A 17,863-nucleotide genomic window follows, 5' to 3' on the forward strand; every position below is an offset into this window, starting at 1 on the left:
CCCCCCCCCAGCTCCGCGCCCCTTTAAGTGACCCGGTAGACAGTTTTTTTTCCTAGAGGGCCTGGCTGAGTGCAGGAAGGGGAGGAGGGGGAACGGGAAGAGGCGGTCGGCGGGAGCCCTGCGGGTCCCACCCCCAGCTACAACTCGGGGCAGGAAGAGCTGGCCCGGGGGGCAGCGGCGGGGAGGGGGGGCCGAGCCCCAGCCACCCCCAGCTACAACTCGGGGCAGGAAGAGCTGGCGGGGGGGGCAGCGGCGGGGAGGGCTGCGAAGCCGCGTGAGGGGCCATGATCTTGGTTTGTGGGGACAGCGGGGCCACAAGTGACGTGTAGGGTCGGCTCAAAGAGTCCATTCTGGCCTGGAGGAGCACGGGGGGGGGGGGAGGAAGAAAAACACGGAAAGTTAGAGAGCAAGCTCTTCGTGTCAAACCAACAGCAAGGGAAGGACATGCGTGGCACGGGAGCGGTGATGTCAGAAGCCTACACTGCCTGCCCGGACGACAGGGCGCAGGAGAGGGGTCTCGTCTCCCCAAACAGCTAGCATGCCTGTTTCCTGCTGCCAAAGCCTCCCGGCTGGGGATGGTCTGAATGACTTTCAGGTCCCCACGCTCAGGGGCGGCCTGTGGAGAGCCTTCTCCATCTAGCATTCCACGGGCACGCAGCAAGCAGATGCCACCCTGGGTTTGGGAATGCAGAAGGCCTCCCGAGGGGGTTTTGCTCAGTGCTAGTACGCTGACATAGGAGAATGCTCAGCAGACGTGCAGTCACGGGAGTGAATGAGCTCAACACACACTCATGTTCGTGTGAGACACTTGCATCCAGCATGCACGGAAGTCCAGCAATGCAGGTATGGGGGGGGGCGTTCTTTACATTTGCTTTACTGGAAAAATACATTAAAATACTTTATAAACATAGCAAAAGATACCAGTCATCACACAGAAAAAGTCAGATGAAATTAAGAGGAAACTCTGGTAGGCTAAAGGAAATCCACGAATAATTGGGAGCTCCAGTTTGCCAACCACCTGTCAATCACTCCACCTGGGCCCCTTATTTCATGGAGCTAACAAGTATTTCCAAAGTTAGGAAAGGAAGGACCCTGGTGTAATTAACTGTCGGTAGCTCTTTCCAGTTCTCTGAACAAGCCGAGGCAATGAGGCAAACCATTTGTTTTCAGTTATGAATTGCATCCGACATAGAGAATGCTTAGGTTAGTCAACTCAGGCTCAATTATAGGGTGGAATTCTAATGCTTATTAGGACATTCACATGTTTCTTTAAAAATTACACATCAACATAAAAGCATTAGTTTTGTAAGAATTGGTTACAGAAGTCACTGAAGTTAATGTGTTCCCAGAGAATAGCCCCTGACCTTAACTTGACCCTGTCTTGGCTGCTTCGGGGGTGCAGACCTTAGCTGTGCTGGCCTTCCCGTGTGGTGCCTGAGACTGAGGTAACAGAAGAAACACAGAGGGGTCAAGACTAACACAAACGGACACTGCTGCACAGCAAGCTTTCACTCTTTATGAAACTGCAGTGTTGGACTTCATGTCTTTTTTCTTTTTGACTCTGCATCTTAGTATGCAGCTCACACTGGCTTGGAGCTCTATGTAGCCCAATGGCCAACTCTCAGTCCTCTGGTCTTCACTTTCCCAGTGCTGGGATTACAGGTATGCACTCCTATACCTAACTTTGACTTTGCTTCTTCATCACATAATACTTAGGCCTTTGCTTTCCTGTCATAATTGGGTTGTTCTAAAACTTAAAATGTATATGGATCTTGCCATCAATAATTTGGCAAAGGATTTTTGTTCAGACACTTTAATGTAGATCAGCTTGTCTAGAATGGATTAAAAGGGGAGGTAAGAGAATTATTTCTTAAAAGTCTGAGTTTGATGACAGTAAGCTGTTCTGAGAAGTTATGTCATTAGAACCAATTCTCAAACATTTCTGAAGGAAGCTCTACCCCCCAACACTAGGCAACTAATGCCTCCTCCATTCCTTCCTTTCCACATGTGGTTTAACTACATGTGCAAATTAAGGAATACATTTGTTTTAATAAAGAAAAGGAATATATTTAAATGCTCATCTAACTCTTAGTTGTGAAAGTATTTGTGTGACTCCAAAAAAACACCAAAAACCCGAAATGATGATTGGGTAAAAACAAAACATTCTAGGCGGGGTGTTATTGGCTCCTCATGAGAGGCACATTCTTGAACCTTGAAGTGGTGACTACAGCCAGAACACCGCAAAGACATACCCTCTTCTACACAGCGAGAGCCTATTCGATGGAGGACTCTTGTGTCTTTTAGTTGATTCAAAAAACTCCCTATTCTTGTGCAATAAATATTTTTTTTGGGGGGGGGGTCAGCTGTGGGGCTTGAACTCAGGGCCTGGGCGCTGTCCCTGAACTTTTTTGCTCAAGGCTAACGTTCTACCACTTCAGGCCACAGAGCCACTTCTGGTTTTCTGGTGATTAATTGGCCATAAGAGTCTCACAAATTTTCCTGCCTGGGCTGGCTTCAAACCATGATCCTCATATCTTAGCCTCCTGAATAGTTAGGATTACAGGCCTGAGACACCAGCACCGGGTTACACTCATTCTTTAGTATCCTTGAATAATCTATCACACAAAGCTCAAGAATCCAAAATTTTAAAGGGATAAATTTGAATTTAATATTTCACATAAAAGAATAATTTGAAAAAAATTATAAATGCCCAGAGAAATGTCAAAAATCAAAAAAGAAAGGAATGATTTTGAATAACTTAATAGTGAATTAAGGGACCAGAAGCAGCTTCTCTGGAACAGGTGCAGGGTCACTGGCAATACATGGTGTTGGCCTAGTCAACTGTTAAGGATAGGAAGGTAAATTTTTTTAATATCTTAAATTTTTTTGTTTTAAAATTTTGAAACTTAAATTTACAAAAAACTTTTTTTTTTTTTTTTGCTGTTCCTTGTTCTTAAACTCAGGTTCTAGGCATTGTCCCTGAGCTGTTGTATTCAAAGCTAGAGTTCTACCACTTTGAGCCACAGTACTCTGGACTTTTCTGTCCAGACTGGCTGAGATCATCAGATTTCAGCCTCTTGAGTAGCTGGGATTACATGCAGGAGCCACAGTGCTTAGCATTAACAAGAGATCTTAGTTTATTAGAATCAATTTATAAATATTCATTTCTGAGGGGAAGTCAAATCATCTCTCTCTGAAATGATTTTGTTTCCATTTAAATTAGAAGGGCTGAAGATCTAAAAGGACCTAAAGGAAAAAAGAGCACTTGTAATACCATGGATTTCCCTAAGTAGATTAAAATAGCATATTACCTTGCTGGACTCTTCCAACTGAGTGCCTCGTTTCCAGGCTTCAGAGAAGATGGAGCTCACGATGCTCTGGGAACGGATGTGTCCTACTGGCTGGGTATCAGAAACTCCACTGTCAGACTGATTGGAGTGATTTGACTGAGACTCTGTTTAAAAGTTTTTTTTTAAAGATTATTAATAATTTCTGACAATATGAAGTGCATTTTTAATTTTGTATGCAAGGTCAAATGCTATGAAGGACAACAGAAGTTAGTTTTACTCATCTCATTCCATTACAAACACAGCCAGAACTTTCCACTAGAAATTTTCTCTTATTAGAGTTGAGGAAATCTTTGCTCTTTAAATAATTTCCATAAGAGGTCATATATTGTTGGGATTCTGACATTTTTTAATTAAAGGAATACACCAATATCGCTAAAAGAATATATTGATCAAATGTAACACTTTTGTATTATTATTACCAAAAGCATTTACTCTGAATCTAGGAAATAATCAGATAAATCTAGGTGATTGTTTTGGACTGACACTCTTGTCTCACGCAAAATAAAAAATGAACCATCAATGAACAAGTAAGTCATTTCCAATCTAATCTTTACTATCAGCTTTTATGATACGATATCAGAGTTATAACTTACGAATTCAGACTTAACAATAATGATCACTTCTCTTTTCTTAGGAATTAGTATGATTTGTTGTCCAAGCAACAAAATAAAAGTGTGTTTCCTAAGAATTTTAAGTGCTGCACGGGGTAACAGCAATGCTGGAGCCTGAACTCCATGGCAGGGAGGAAAAACCACAAGGAAGAAGAAATGGTGGTGAGGGCACAGGGTGCCTCTGTCTCTTACCTGGGCCGAGGGAAAAATTATTTCCCTGGACTCTAGGTCAGGCAAGATAGTTATGTACCCTTTCTAAAATGTTCCCTGAATCATGTCCATATCCCCCACAAGCAGATTTTTTTTTTACTGTTTATTAATTTAAAAGCTGTTATGAGTTGATCTCATCTCTTATGTACTCAAAAATAGCATGATGAAGAGTATGCCAGAGGGATGTAGAAGCCCAGTTGAAAGACGGTTGGTCACGTATTTTGCAGAGTGTCCTTCAAGTGTTGGTGTGTCAGACCAATTAGCTGAGGTTATGGGAGCTGGGGAGGAAGACCCCACAGGGAGAAAGTCACTCTCATCACATCATATCAAGGGACTTGTTGACTGTGACGGATGCTGCTGCTTCTGGTCACTTGGCTGAAGTACGGCTTCTCCACTGTGACGTTAACTGCCCTCTGCAAGTAAGTTGCTGTGTACCCATACTCGAGGAATGGAGAGGTAAGGTCTATCTCTTTGGGAGAAGTATATACATACATCATTTGGAAATCTTTTGTTTGGGGCATGTGGCTCTCCTTGATTCAATAATTTATAGCAGAATGGACTCACGGTGCTTATTTTCTAACATGGGTCACAACCTTACACTACAGTATGTATTTTACTGCTCAGATAATTTCAACTTTGGTCCGTGTAGCACTTCCAGATTGGCTCCTGTCCCTCTGACCTACTCTTTGTCATGCTGCTTTGAGTGTACACATAGTACTACTCTAAACTTGTTCCTAATTACTTAAAAGATAGAAATCAAGTCATACAGTTTTTGAATCAATGAACAATAAAACATTCTGCTTTTAGGTGATACGGATATCCTCCAGGGAACATTCTGGAAGAGAAGAAGCATTAAGTTTAAATGACATACTTTTTAGAGCATGTAGGAATCTGCAAGCCCCTTTTGAGTGTCACTTTAGAAAGCTGAATGACCTAAATGGCTGCCTTGACTGTAATTCTGAAGTAGTTCCAAGTATTCCTATTTCACTCAACTGTCTAGAAGCCTAAGTGAAGAAAGGAAGCTTCCTCATGGATTTTTGAGTTCAGAGATTTCCCTAAACCACTTTTTAATCCCATGCATTATAGCAGTATATGTAAGTTTTAAATAAACTTAGCAAATATAACTAAACTCCTAGCTTTCTTTATGTCTACAGAAGTGATTTCCTGTTTCAAATGTATCTACATTTGGATTAGTATCCATTAGTATCCACATTAGTATCCATGATACTACAAAACTCAGAAATTAGGTATGGCTTTGGTTTTTAAGGGACACAAGCTAAAATGACAAGGTCTACTAACAGTCTCTACAAAGACTTCATGTTGACAGCAAAATAGTGTTTTGAGGTATTTATAACTACCTGGGATGCTAGAAGAACTGGAACCTGATTTAATGCTGGAGCTGGATAAAGAAGTCCAATCATAGGCTGACTCTGTCCTCTTCCAGGCTTCTTGATAGTTCATGTAGAGTTGCTTCCCATACTGAACAGAGGCGTAAATGATGACATTTGAGCTTTACTAGGTACAATATGGAAGGATGAGATGGGAAAGGACCACATTTCTATATATTGACTCAGTTTGAACTAATACTTGAAATACTCCAAAAAGTCTCTTAATAAATCTGCTCTTATTATTCACTTGTAGAAGAGCAGCAGGAAACTAATGGTTGTTTTGGTCATGTTCATTATATATAGATACGTATTTCCTCCAAAATTCTTCATTAGGTCAGAATCTCAGCATTATTTAGGATGTTACTCTGAATCTGGTTAATCAGTGTTCCATAGTTAATTTAATTTTACATGTATTTACTTTTAAAATGGCGGTGTGACTCTGAGGTAGATTACTTGTAGAATGGCAGTGTGACTCGGGTAGATTACTTGCCTATCATGTTCCTAATGCTCTGAGTTTAAATATAGCATTGAAATTTTTTTTCTTTTTTTGCTTGCATTTACTTTCGCTATTTACATTGAATATAATACATTCTCTCAAGCCAAAATACTTTGAGTTGCAAAAGCTTTTACCAGCAGTATTTTTCCATGCATACCAATGGATTAAAAAGTTTATTTTATCTCTCACTAAGGACAAAAGACATTTAAGAAAAAAAACTGAGGGCTGGGAAGGTGGTTCAATGGTAGAGTGCTTGTCTTGCATGCATGAGGCACTGGGTTCCATTCCTCAGTGCCACATAAGCAGAAAAAGCCGAAAGTGGCATTGTGGCTCAAATGGTAGAGTGCTAGCCTTGAGCTGAAGAGCTGAGGGACAGCGCCCAGGCCCAGAGTTCAGGCCCTACGATTGACAAAAAAAATAACTTAAAAAAAAAAAAGAAAGACAATTTAGTAATCTAGTAATCCTAGTTACTTGGCAGGCAGAGATTGGGACAATCGTGGTTTAAGGCCAGCGTGGGTTTGTCAAGACCCTATCTTAACAAACTGGGCAATGTGTGTACCTGTCACCCCAGATGGCCCTGGCAAAAACCCACCAGATCCTACCTGAAAAAAACCAGGGCTGGTAGTTGGTAGAACAGCCTGTTTAGCATGCACACAACACTCAGGTTTTTTTTTTTTTTTTTTTTAAACAAACTAACAGGAAAGTTGGATTTAAGAAAACTGGACAATGGCAAAATTATGAGCATAAAAAATTCTAAACTGTTGTGACAAACATGCCCATTTGAACACCTCACTACTCTATTATCAAACCACACAAAAAACATACCTTTGCAATGCGGATCCCATTGACCCACTGATGCAGTGTCCTCACGTCGTCACAACAAAGGTATTTGATATACTGAGATTTCTTCTGAATCTGTGGGTGCTGTAAAATTAAAGGCAAAATTCAACCAAGTCTCTTGGAGAACTAAAGAAATCAGAACTCTAGCAAAGCTTAAATATATTATAGTAAGTTATAGTCCCATAATGGCCAACTAAGATCTACTTCTTACACAGTTGTAAGACCAAACAAAATATCCTACACATAGTTTTGCGAAGTAAAACGTGTTAAATTTTAGGGCAAGATGTCTAAGGTAAAGTAACCCCTGCATCCTGAGAAATCCCCAAATATCCAATAATAGTCTATCAAAACTAAGACTGTTCTCCTGCTTCTCCATGTTAGACTATGAAAAGGGGAAGGAATGTTTTTTATTTTGAACCTTCTGAAATAATGGCTTCAGGAAACTCCATGGGGCCAGCAAGGAAGCTTCCAATGTTTCTCACATGAGTAAGTGGCCCACAGCAACGCACAAATTAGCACCTGGGATAGGAATCCATGGCCACAACTGATGCTATAGCGGGAAACTGAGAAATTCCTTTATAGGATTCCCTCTGCCAAACAAACAGGAGGGCATGCACGCTCGTGTTGGGCAAGTTGCTTTTCAGGACCCACTGTACTTGTCAGCTGAGGGATGGATGGGGTGAATCCTGTAACCTTAAGTATAAACTCAAGTGTTAAGAACAGATTTAAGCTATTTTAATTACACTGGGCCTAACTCACTAGCTCCTTAGGAAAAAATGTCCTAAATCATGCTGGGTTTCAGGGTAAAGATTTATGATTATTACGACTCTTTTCAGTCATAAAAAAGACTATATTTTACTTGATAAAATGTTTAAATGTATGTTCAATTATAAGAAAGATATTTTAAAAGATTTTAGCTTTTCCAAAACTTCCTAATTACAATTTATTGGTTGCGGAACCTCATGAGAACAATAAAATAAGCAATCTGGGTGTGTTCTCAGTGCAGTGGAAACAGATGGCCACTTATATACATTTTGTGTCTACAGTTACAGACCAGTCACTCTGGTTTGTAGTGGTGACAGACCAGTCACTCTGGTCTGTAGTGAGAGAAAGCAATGTAAATCATTTATTGTATTTTATTGAGTACCTTACTAAAGTTAGCTCTTTATTATAGCACCATGTTCACCAAGGCCAACTTACTTGCTCTCTCTCTCCCTTCTTGGCAGTACTTGGAATTGGACACAGTGCCTTGCACTTAGGAAAGCAGGCTACCATTTGGGCCAGACCATTGAATCCCCCAGCCAACTTTCTTGTGGAAGCATATAGTCAAAGTTTTAAATAATAACACTTTCAACAACAAAAGGTTAGTAAAACAATACCAATAGTTTTCCTTCCTGGAAAGGTAAGTCCCCTCTTGGAACATATTCCTTTTCCATACTATTAAATTTCACTCTTATAAAAGGCCATAGCAATTTTGAAAGACCTAAGTCAATAGGTACAGGAGTATATACTTTTCTACAAATGGAAGAGGAATTTCACCTCATTTTTATTCATTCATCAAATATTTATCTCCCAAGAAATATTTGTTACATGCTTCAACTAGGTTTTATAATACAGTGAAAAGCTCCTTGGTCTTAAAGAAGCCACAATATATGCAGAAGATAAAACTGGCTGATTCAACTGGAGCTTAATGTTGCCAACTAAGGCTGGGAAGATTGTTCTGCTTCTGAAGGACACTGCTACATAATCATTCTCAGCAGTTTTCATAATACTCGCCTTCTATTCTTGATCTGTTTTGTTTTTGAGACAAAGTCTCACCATATAGTACAGGCTGCCCCTTAAACTGTCTTAGTGTTCAAGTGCTGGGACTACAGATATGCACCATCATGCCCAGATCTTCTGGGCATGTTACAACTATTCTCAACTCCATGGGTTGAGTGGGTGTTTGTCCAACGATAGCAACTGACCTCCTGAATCTCCATGCTGCTTCTGTTCATGTTCTACATGAAAAGATTATTTTTATTTTTATTAACACATCAGGGACAACTCGAGACAAATAATCCTTTACCTTCTCACTTACTTGTCTAACTTGGGATTCCAGATAATATCCTGAAATGTACTAAAATTATTTCAGTATCTGCAAATCACATATATGACTGCTTGCTAATTTAAAGTTCACTGTAGAGCTGGGCACTGGTGGCTAATACCTGTTAGTTCTTGCTATTTAGGAGGTTCAGATCAGAGAATTCTAATTCAAAGCCACATCAAACAGATAAATTGGTGAGATCTGTATCCTAAAAGCTAAAGGTGGAGCTGTGGCTTAAGTGATAAGGCACCAGCCTTGAGTAAAAAAGCCAAGTGAGAGTATAAGCCTCTGAGTTCAAACCCTAGTACCAGGATAAAATTAAACAAAATTTCATTTTAGAACTTCATAAAAAGCTGAGAGGCAGTGCCTAGGCCCTGAGTTAAAGACTCAGAACCAGCCCAAAACAACAACAAAAAAAGTGAAAATGTCTTCTCAAAAAGTACAGATATAACTTGTAGAAGATCAAAAATTGGATTAAAGGAGAAGAAAACTTCCTAATAATTGCTCAGTTACCATGGACTAATAGTTTGGTGAAATAAGGATTATTTCTGGATTAGATGACAGTTGATTTTGAACTTGGTTGAGTACAGTGCCCTCTGATGGCTCTGCTAAGCAAGAACAGAAAAATAACCCAAACAGAATTATGTGTCCTCATGTAGCACTAAGTTTGTCTAAAAAAAGCCTACTATTGAACTAGAGTTTCACAGTTATAATGAAATATATCTTATAGCTTATGGCTTAAGTTCATAATCAATATCTACTCCTTAGTTGCGTAATATAATTGTACTAATACAATTAGGGCTAACGGGCTCACAGTTAGCTATGGAATAACATACTGTTTTTTCCTTACCACCCTTTATATCCTTTTCCTACCTTCCCCTCTTGGTGATGGGGAGCCAACCCAGGGACTTGACAAGAGCTATCTAAGCTACATGCCCACTCATACTGTTCCTTTTTCAAGCTATAGGATAAAGAAAAAATAGTATACATGATAGGGATCCAAACTATTCTTAAATGTGCAATAACCTATATCTGACATCAATTAAAATTCCTAAAGAGATGTATGCATTTACCTTTAGTACCAGACAATAGTCTGTAGGTGCTTTATATTTGTTCCGATAGTCCTGACCATAATAAACATTGACATGATCCAGCTGGAGAAAGCACACCAGGTCCCGAGACACCTGAGGCAAAAATACCCAAAAGACTGAATTAACAGTAATGCACAACAAAGAAAATATACCTGGCAGTAGTTTTTGGTTGAGAATTAAAATTTCACTAAGTAGAAATTACTCCTAATTAGCAGAAGACAGTATAGTTCTGTATAAAGGTTTTTTCTTTAGTCCATGATGAAATAAAAAGGCCAGACCATTTTTCTTACTGTTTTGCCATACATAATGAATGCTGACTTACTAAGAATTTTCTTATTGGTTAACAGGGGAAAATAGTGGCTGGGAATACCCAGCATGCATGAGGCCCTGGGTTCGATTCCTCAGTACCACATAAACAGAAAAAGCCGGAAGTGGTGCTGCAGCCAGAGCGATAGCCTTGAGCACAGACAGGCTTAGGGACAGTGACCAGGCCCTGGGTTTAAGCCCCAGGACTGGCCAAAAAAAGAAAAAAGAAAAAAAAGGAGGGGGAGTATAATTTATGCCCATAAGGTGTTGTAAGACCGTACTCTGAAATTCTTAACATAGTTCTGGCCTGGAATAAATATAAAAGTGATAGCTAAAACATATGACTTGTATTATAGACAGGCTTATGCCTATATAATCCTGGCTACTCAGAAGGCTGAGATGCAGAGGATTTCAGTTTGAAGCCAGCAAGGGCAAAAGACTTTGAGATTCTAGCTCCAAAGTAACCAGCCAAAAGCCAGGCTGGAAGTGTGTTCAAGTATTACAGTGCCTACTGAACAAATACAAGGCCTACAGCTCAAATTTGGGTACTGATAAAAAGCCAAACCAAACCAAACGTACTATTTGAGATTGATATGACTATAATCCCAGGAAGTAATTCTCCCTAAACAAAAAACAATAAAACTACTCTGGTAAAAGTTCTAAAAATAAATTTACAATTTAAATTTGGTAAGTAAACTGAGATAGCTAGTTCAGTGATCACAGAAGTGAAAATTTTCAAGTTTCCTCTTCTTTACAATAGATAGTAACAAAGGCTTTCAGTCTGCCCGACCTGAAACTACAGGCTAATGGTAACTTCCAGCCCAGCTCTGGAGGCTCTGCCTATATTCCTACCTACTCAGGAGGCTGAGATCTAAGGATTACAGTTTGAAGCCAACTAGGGCAGGAAAGTCGATAAGACTATTATCTCCAATTAAATCACAGAAAAAGCCAGAAGTGGTGCTGTAGCTCAAGTACTAGAATGCTAGCCTTGAGTAAAAGGAGCCATCTGGGCACCCAGGCCGAGTTAAAGCCTCAGGAGTGGCGAAAAAAAAGGAAAGAGAGAGAGAGACAGACAGACAGACACACAGAGACAGAGAGAGAGACAGAGAGAGAGAGGAAGGAAGGAAGGAAGGAAGGAAGGGAGGGAGGGAGGGAGGGAGGGAGGGAAAAAAGCAAGCAAGGAAGGAACAAGCACAATAAAGGAGGCTCATCAGCTTATAAAAGGACACACCTTTGCTTTTCCTTTAGGGACATAGTAGATGCCAGATGCTCGCAAGAGAAAGTAACGCTTTTTCCAAGACTTTTTGCCATCATCTTTCAACCAAAGGACTCCTTCAATTTCTGGTACAGTTACAGAACTTCCACAAAAACATTCCTTTAAAAAAGTAAGTAGATGATTAGAAAAGATTTATGATCCTTGGATTTTTGGGGACAAAAGTTATATATGCAAACCTCTGAGTTGTATCACACTCTACTCCATCAACATGGTCTTGTATTAGAGACATGTTGCTTTTATCTGAATTAGAACTTTCCATTTTAAACACATGAGTTTATTTTAGAACTATTGTGACAATCCTAAAAATGCTTAGTATGTAAAAAAAAATCCATCATAAACACAATGAATTTTTACCCATGAATTTTTGCTTAATAGTTTTGTATAAAAACTGAATTAAAATGAATTACATATAATAGTATTTAATTATACTTCTAAACAGCATTAATAAAAATGTCAGAGCTAGTATTACACTATTTTTTTTTTTTGGCAGTTGTGGGACTGAACTCTGAACTCTGGGCCTGGTCGCTGTCCCTCAGGTCTTCAGCTCAAGTCTAGCACTTTACCACTTGAGCCACAGCACAACTTCCGGCTTTTTATGCTTATGTGGTGCTGAGGAATTGAACCCAGGGCCTCATGCATGCAAGGCAAGCACTCTACCACTGAGCCACCTTCCCAGTCCCTATCCTATTTTTTTCTAAATCACATTAGATTGTCAAGAAAAAGGAATAGAGCCAAACAGCAACATGGTAATTGATGATTAATAGCAATTTACAAAAATACCAATTTATTTGGTCAAAGAATTTTGTGTACGTTTTTCATTTTTACATTTATAGTGCTGAGAATTCAACCCATGTCCTTACACATATCAGGCAGATACTCTAACCTTAAGCCACACTTCCAGTCCTTATTTTAAAATATTTAAAACTAAATGCTGAAAGATATATAAATAAACTTACTTTTTAAATTCTACTGCTTTCACTTAGGAAAAAATCTAGTATATTAAAAGACAACCATGTAGCCTGGTGCTGGTGATTCACAGCTATAATCCTCGCAGCTCAGGAGGCTGAGATCTAAGGATCGAAGTACACAAAGCCAGCCCAGGCAGGAAAGTCTGTGAGACTCTTATTTCCAATTAACCATCAGAAAACCAGAAGTGGTGATGTGGTTCAAAGTGGTAGATTGCTAGCCTTGAGCAAAAGAGCTTAAGGACAGCATCCAGGCCCCTGAGTTCAAGATCCACAACTGATCCAAAAATAAATAAATAATTAAGGCCTAACATGCTTCCAACATTGAGCTCTATCATGCTATCAAAGAACACAGGCTCCTCCATTTACATTTATGATTAGAAATATGGAGCACTGACACAGTGGGTTTCAAAAGATGCTTAATGGTTTAATTTCAAAATGTATCAAAAAAAGAACAGAGGACTTATACCTCTAATAGCACTTCTTTGTTTCTATCGGCCATCTCAGCTGTTTCCTTTTTTCCTAGAAGGTAATTCTGGAAACACAATGAAATGAAAGTTAAAGGACAAACTCATTATCTAAACATGTGTGCATATATTATTGCTTTTAGAGGAATAAAAACTAGGTATCTGTGCCAGCATGGAGTAAGGGAACTATACCTTCAAAAAAGCTCCTACTGTTCGGATAACATTATCATTACAATGTTCAACACTAGCCTTTCCTTAAATACTTGTCATCATTTACTCCACAAACTGTCTTCTTCCAAATCCTGAGGTGACATTATTATATGCAACAGATGACAAATATTTTGCCATATTTAATGAAGGATACATTGAAAGTTTGTACAAGTTTACAAATTAACAGGGATAAAAAGGAAAAGTCCTTTAAAAATCTGAACCAGCATATTTTTAAAGCAGGGTTCAGCATATTTTTAATTTATGCTCTGATGTTTTGAGAAATTCCAAATTCAGTAAGACTATAATAATCTCATTTGCTTGGCATACTAAAACCTAAACTGTGATCATTATGATAATTGTTTTCCAGTTCTCTATAAAAATATATGTATTCTTCACAGGAAAAAATATGATAATCAAGGCTGAAGGTTAATCACTATAACATTGCTGCTGTTCTTCTCACTACCATTTTTAATGTGGAATTTGTGGCTTTTGCTACCGAGTCATTTTGATTAAATGTCTAAGTGTTTGAAAGTAACAACTCCAACATTGGAATAAAGAAAGATGCCAAATAAGTCAGATAAAATAAATCATATAAAAGCAATTGGGTTCAACACAGCTCTAGATTTAGAGTGTAAACCCTAGAGTTACTTATGATTCCCCCAGGGGTTGCCTCACTTGACTTTGTGGGATTGGGAATCTCCTGAACCCCAGCTTACTTTCTACCTCAGTAGTAGTAATTAATTTTCCTATGGGGATTTCCAGTATTATGCTCTAATCAGATGATACCAGTTTTGTAACTCTATAAACTTAGCTGTTATTGAATAATAAGATCCATTTAAAAAACCCTGACATCTGTAAGTCATTCGTCTCACCTGTGGGTTTTTGAAAAGTGCATATTTTTCTATGCGCTCCATAAATATAAGCTTGTTTTGGCTATCTCTTGTCCAATTGAGAAGATTTTCAACCAAGTTTTCATGATCTTCGAAGATTCTCTCTGTCCCCAAAATATCAATACTTCATTATTTTGAAATTATTATTTTGACCTGTACAGATTATCTGGTTTTCTCTCATTTTTGAAAACAAGGAACATGTCCTAGTGATGTGACATGACTTAACAAAGGCCACACAATGGATACATGAAGTCTTCTAAGTTATATCATTATTCAGCCTTTAGCTTTTTTTCCCATTCTATCCTTAAAAATTAAACATAACTTGCATTTTATTTACTTTGATATCAAACATTTCCAATAGCATTTGGTTCTCAGCATTCAAAAATTTGCAAGATGATTTCTTCCATGATCCAGAAATATTACCTGATTTTAAATGTATGTATATTTACTAATTTCCAAATTAGTACTGAGCATATGCTGAAGAATATATTCTAGATATTTGCTCTCTGAAATTGATGTTTTTTTGTTTTCCTTGAAAGTTAAGTGCTAATATAAAAACTTTAGTACAAGCCGGGCGCTGGTGGCTCACGCCTGGAATGCTAGCTATTCAGGAGGCTGAGATCTGAGGATCGCAGTTCAAAGCCAGCCTGGGCAGGAGAGACCGTGAGACTCCTATCTCCAATAAACCACCAGAAAACCAGAAGCGGCGCTGTAGCTCAAGTGGTAGAGCGCTCACCTTGAGCTGAAGAGCTGAGGGACAGCGCCCAGGCCCAGAGTTCAAGTCCCACGACCGACAAAAAAATAAAACTTTAGTACAAGTACTAGTACTAATAAATGTGAATATTTATACCATTCTTCTTTGAAGAACAGTATTTTGATACCTTAAAAAACTACTCAGCTTCAACAATTTTGAAAGCTTCTCTATTTTTCCCTATTGTAACCTGTCTTACTAAAAGAAGTCCTTTCTTAAAAATAATATATAGAAAGGGCAAATAATAAAATATTAGCATAAAAATTTATAGGAAAAATGATAAAGGTGCCTCAAAATGCTTCAATTGACACGAAATGGTTGGAATTACTTGGAAGTTAATAAGCAATTTAAGCAATGACCTTACTCACCCATTTGTAATTCAGAAATGGTTTCCACTAGTGACCAATCTAAGCTGTAACCACAGTGGGATTTGTCCATAAGGTTATCCAGCACTTGTCTCACTGACTGCCTCTCATCCACCATCATTGTTTTAGAACTATCATCAGACATATGGACTCTAATCACCAGCTGTAATAGTTAAGATTGAAATTATATGAAAACCAAAAAATGGCATTCTAGAGAAAGGTATTTTTCAATACCAAATAGATTAGTGTATTTAAATATAAATTAAAACATAAATAATGACTAAATCATGAAAAAGGCTGAAATTAAGTATCAAGCAACCTATCTAGATCAATGTAAAGATTTTTAAATTTATAATAATGTGTTATTCTGTTACAATTATTCCTTTATCTTTTTTTAGGAGAATTAGAAACAAGTGTTTAAAACATACTACATGTGAAAAAAAGAAAAAATACTACCCCTCCTCTCCATAGATGAGGGAAACAGATAAATAAGGTAATTCTTCAAAAAATGGATAAAAATTCCAACATTCAATAGGACAAATATTACCTTTTTCACTTGAGCCTCTTTAATTTTCTCTAGAGCAACTCTGATCTTCTCAGCTTTCAATTTTGCTGCCTGTTCTTCCTATGGACATAAAACATTTCAGATAAAACTAATGCTACGATAATGAGAATATTTGAAAAGTCTTTTCATCTTTAGGGATGTTCTTAACATTGAATTTCATTAATATAATATACTTAACTTACATACAGTATACTTTTTTAAAAAAACACTGTTCAAAAAATCTGACCTTTTTTTTTTAAAGGAGTATTTTTACAGATTTAGTCTTAAATATGTCTTATAACACTAGAGGCCATATTTCCAAGGGAAAGAAAGAAACCTTGATATAATATTTAATAAGTTACTCTACTGATATAAAACAGATAAATTTCAAAGTGTGTAGCTAGGAAACATGCATGCATAATAGACATCTGTGGGGCTGCCTATTTATTATACTTACCTAACTCAATTATAAATTTATATGCCCTTTGAAGTATGGAAAGCTTTTGCCTATTAATGGATTTCGTTTGGTATCAATATCACAAACAGCAATATAACACTATCGCAACATATGTACAGCAAAAGCAAAAACCAATTATTTTCAACTATGAAAAAAATTCCCTAATAAAAAAATGTAGGTACTCTTCACTAATATACTAATACAAACACAAGAAGCTGTTTTATATCCTAAGTTTTACTTTGCTATAGAATCATACAACATAATCATGTTAATAAATTCAATTTTTCTACCAATTCATTGATAAAAATTTTAAATACCAAATATAATTTTCCAAATAATTTTTAGTAACTTCTACTTTAGATGTCCTAGACTACAAATAGTAGTAAAAATGATAAAGAACTAAAAGTAAACCATTTGTCTATTTTTTTTCTAAAACAGCAAGTAGTAGTACACTAATACCTGTACTTACTTGTAATTTCCAGCAATAGGCCATAATACACCACTTGAAATTATCACCACTTGAAAAAAGACTGCATAAATAAATTTTGACCCTGACTAGATTGTTGTTAAAACCTACAGCACATGTATTTTTCTTTGTAAAAAACTAAAACTTCTTGGGCTAAAAACCAGAAGCTCAACTCATTTAAGAGATTTATTTTCTGTTCACCTAAATTCTGATGGCTTTCCTGTTTACAAACTGCTTCTCTTCTATTTGGTACTCCAGGTTGCCTCTCTCTCATTTCAAGCTTATTTTACTACTCCTTGGAACAGAGAAACTGTGGTTAGGGGAGGCAGTGAGCTTATTTGCCAGAAATCCGATCCCTTTCAATGACTGGAGCCAGTAAATTAGCATAATAACCAAGGTCTGGAAATTCTATCCGTAAACCCAATTAAGCAGAGAACAAAGAAACTGTCTTTTGACCGATGGAGAAGAGTAAGGTGAGACTAAGTTCTTATACTATTTAAATATATTCCTTTAACTAAAAGATTAAATCATGAAATAGAGTGGAAGTGCTACAAATAATATATGATAAAAAAGAAAAAAAATTAAATCATTCTATCCCTCCTACTCTATTCTCTCATCCTTTGCAAATAAACAAATAGAACCATAAAATGTTTACTATATTTTAACACAAAGTAATTCTGTTTTCTTTTTAAAAGTATCTACAAAAGCAAACTAACCCACTATCACTAGAACTCTTTAGAACTATTAGAAAAATAAAATAATAATTTGGCAAATTACCAACTTTATAAGTATTTTTTATGAGTTATATAGTGGGATTTGAAATACTTTAAGTTATCAAGTAATTGATTATTATTGAGAAAAAAATTTACCAAAGTTTATTTCCATATTTCACTTCATGTCAGTGTAGCTGACATAAATTCAAAGTCTGATGAGGAAAACCAATACATTGAATCAACCAAAGTTTGTGTACTTAAAATATGAACTTGTAAATGGACTAATTTTTATGATATTATTGTTAATCTTCGGACATAAAAAATTTAGAAGAGGTCCCCTGCCCCTCCCCACCCTCCAGAAAAAAGGAATTAGCAGGAAAG

The 17,863-nt window shown here is 37.4% G+C and overlaps 1 protein-coding gene across 1 annotated transcript in view; it reads right to left on the reverse strand.

The window, feature by feature from the left end:
• Positions 1–1,365: 1,365 nt before the first annotated feature.
• Positions 1,366–17,863, reverse strand: part of Raph1 (Ras association (RalGDS/AF-6) and pleckstrin homology domains 1) — a 41,743-nt gene continuing 25,245 nt past the window's right edge. The window contains exons 5-15 of the mRNA XM_013015962.1: positions 15,850–15,927; positions 15,306–15,465; positions 14,169–14,290; positions 13,089–13,154; positions 11,610–11,753; positions 10,055–10,165; positions 8,863–8,895; positions 6,881–6,979; positions 5,530–5,650; positions 3,312–3,454; positions 1,366–1,440 (exon numbers count right to left, since the gene is read on the reverse strand). Of these exons, the coding sequence (XP_012871416.1) occupies positions 1,366–1,440; positions 3,312–3,454; positions 5,530–5,650; positions 6,881–6,979; positions 8,863–8,895; positions 10,055–10,165; positions 11,610–11,753; positions 13,089–13,154; positions 14,169–14,290; positions 15,306–15,465; positions 15,850–15,927 (1,152 nt within the window). The remainder of the gene's footprint in view (positions 1,441–3,311; positions 3,455–5,529; positions 5,651–6,880; positions 6,980–8,862; positions 8,896–10,054; positions 10,166–11,609; positions 11,754–13,088; positions 13,155–14,168; positions 14,291–15,305; positions 15,466–15,849; positions 15,928–17,863) is intronic.

Source organism: Dipodomys ordii, unplaced genomic scaffold (assembly GCF_000151885.1).
Source record: "Dipodomys ordii isolate 6190 unplaced genomic scaffold, Dord_2.0 Scaffold1, whole genome shotgun sequence".
Classification (NCBI taxonomy): Eukaryota; Metazoa; Chordata; class Mammalia; order Rodentia; family Heteromyidae; genus Dipodomys; species Dipodomys ordii.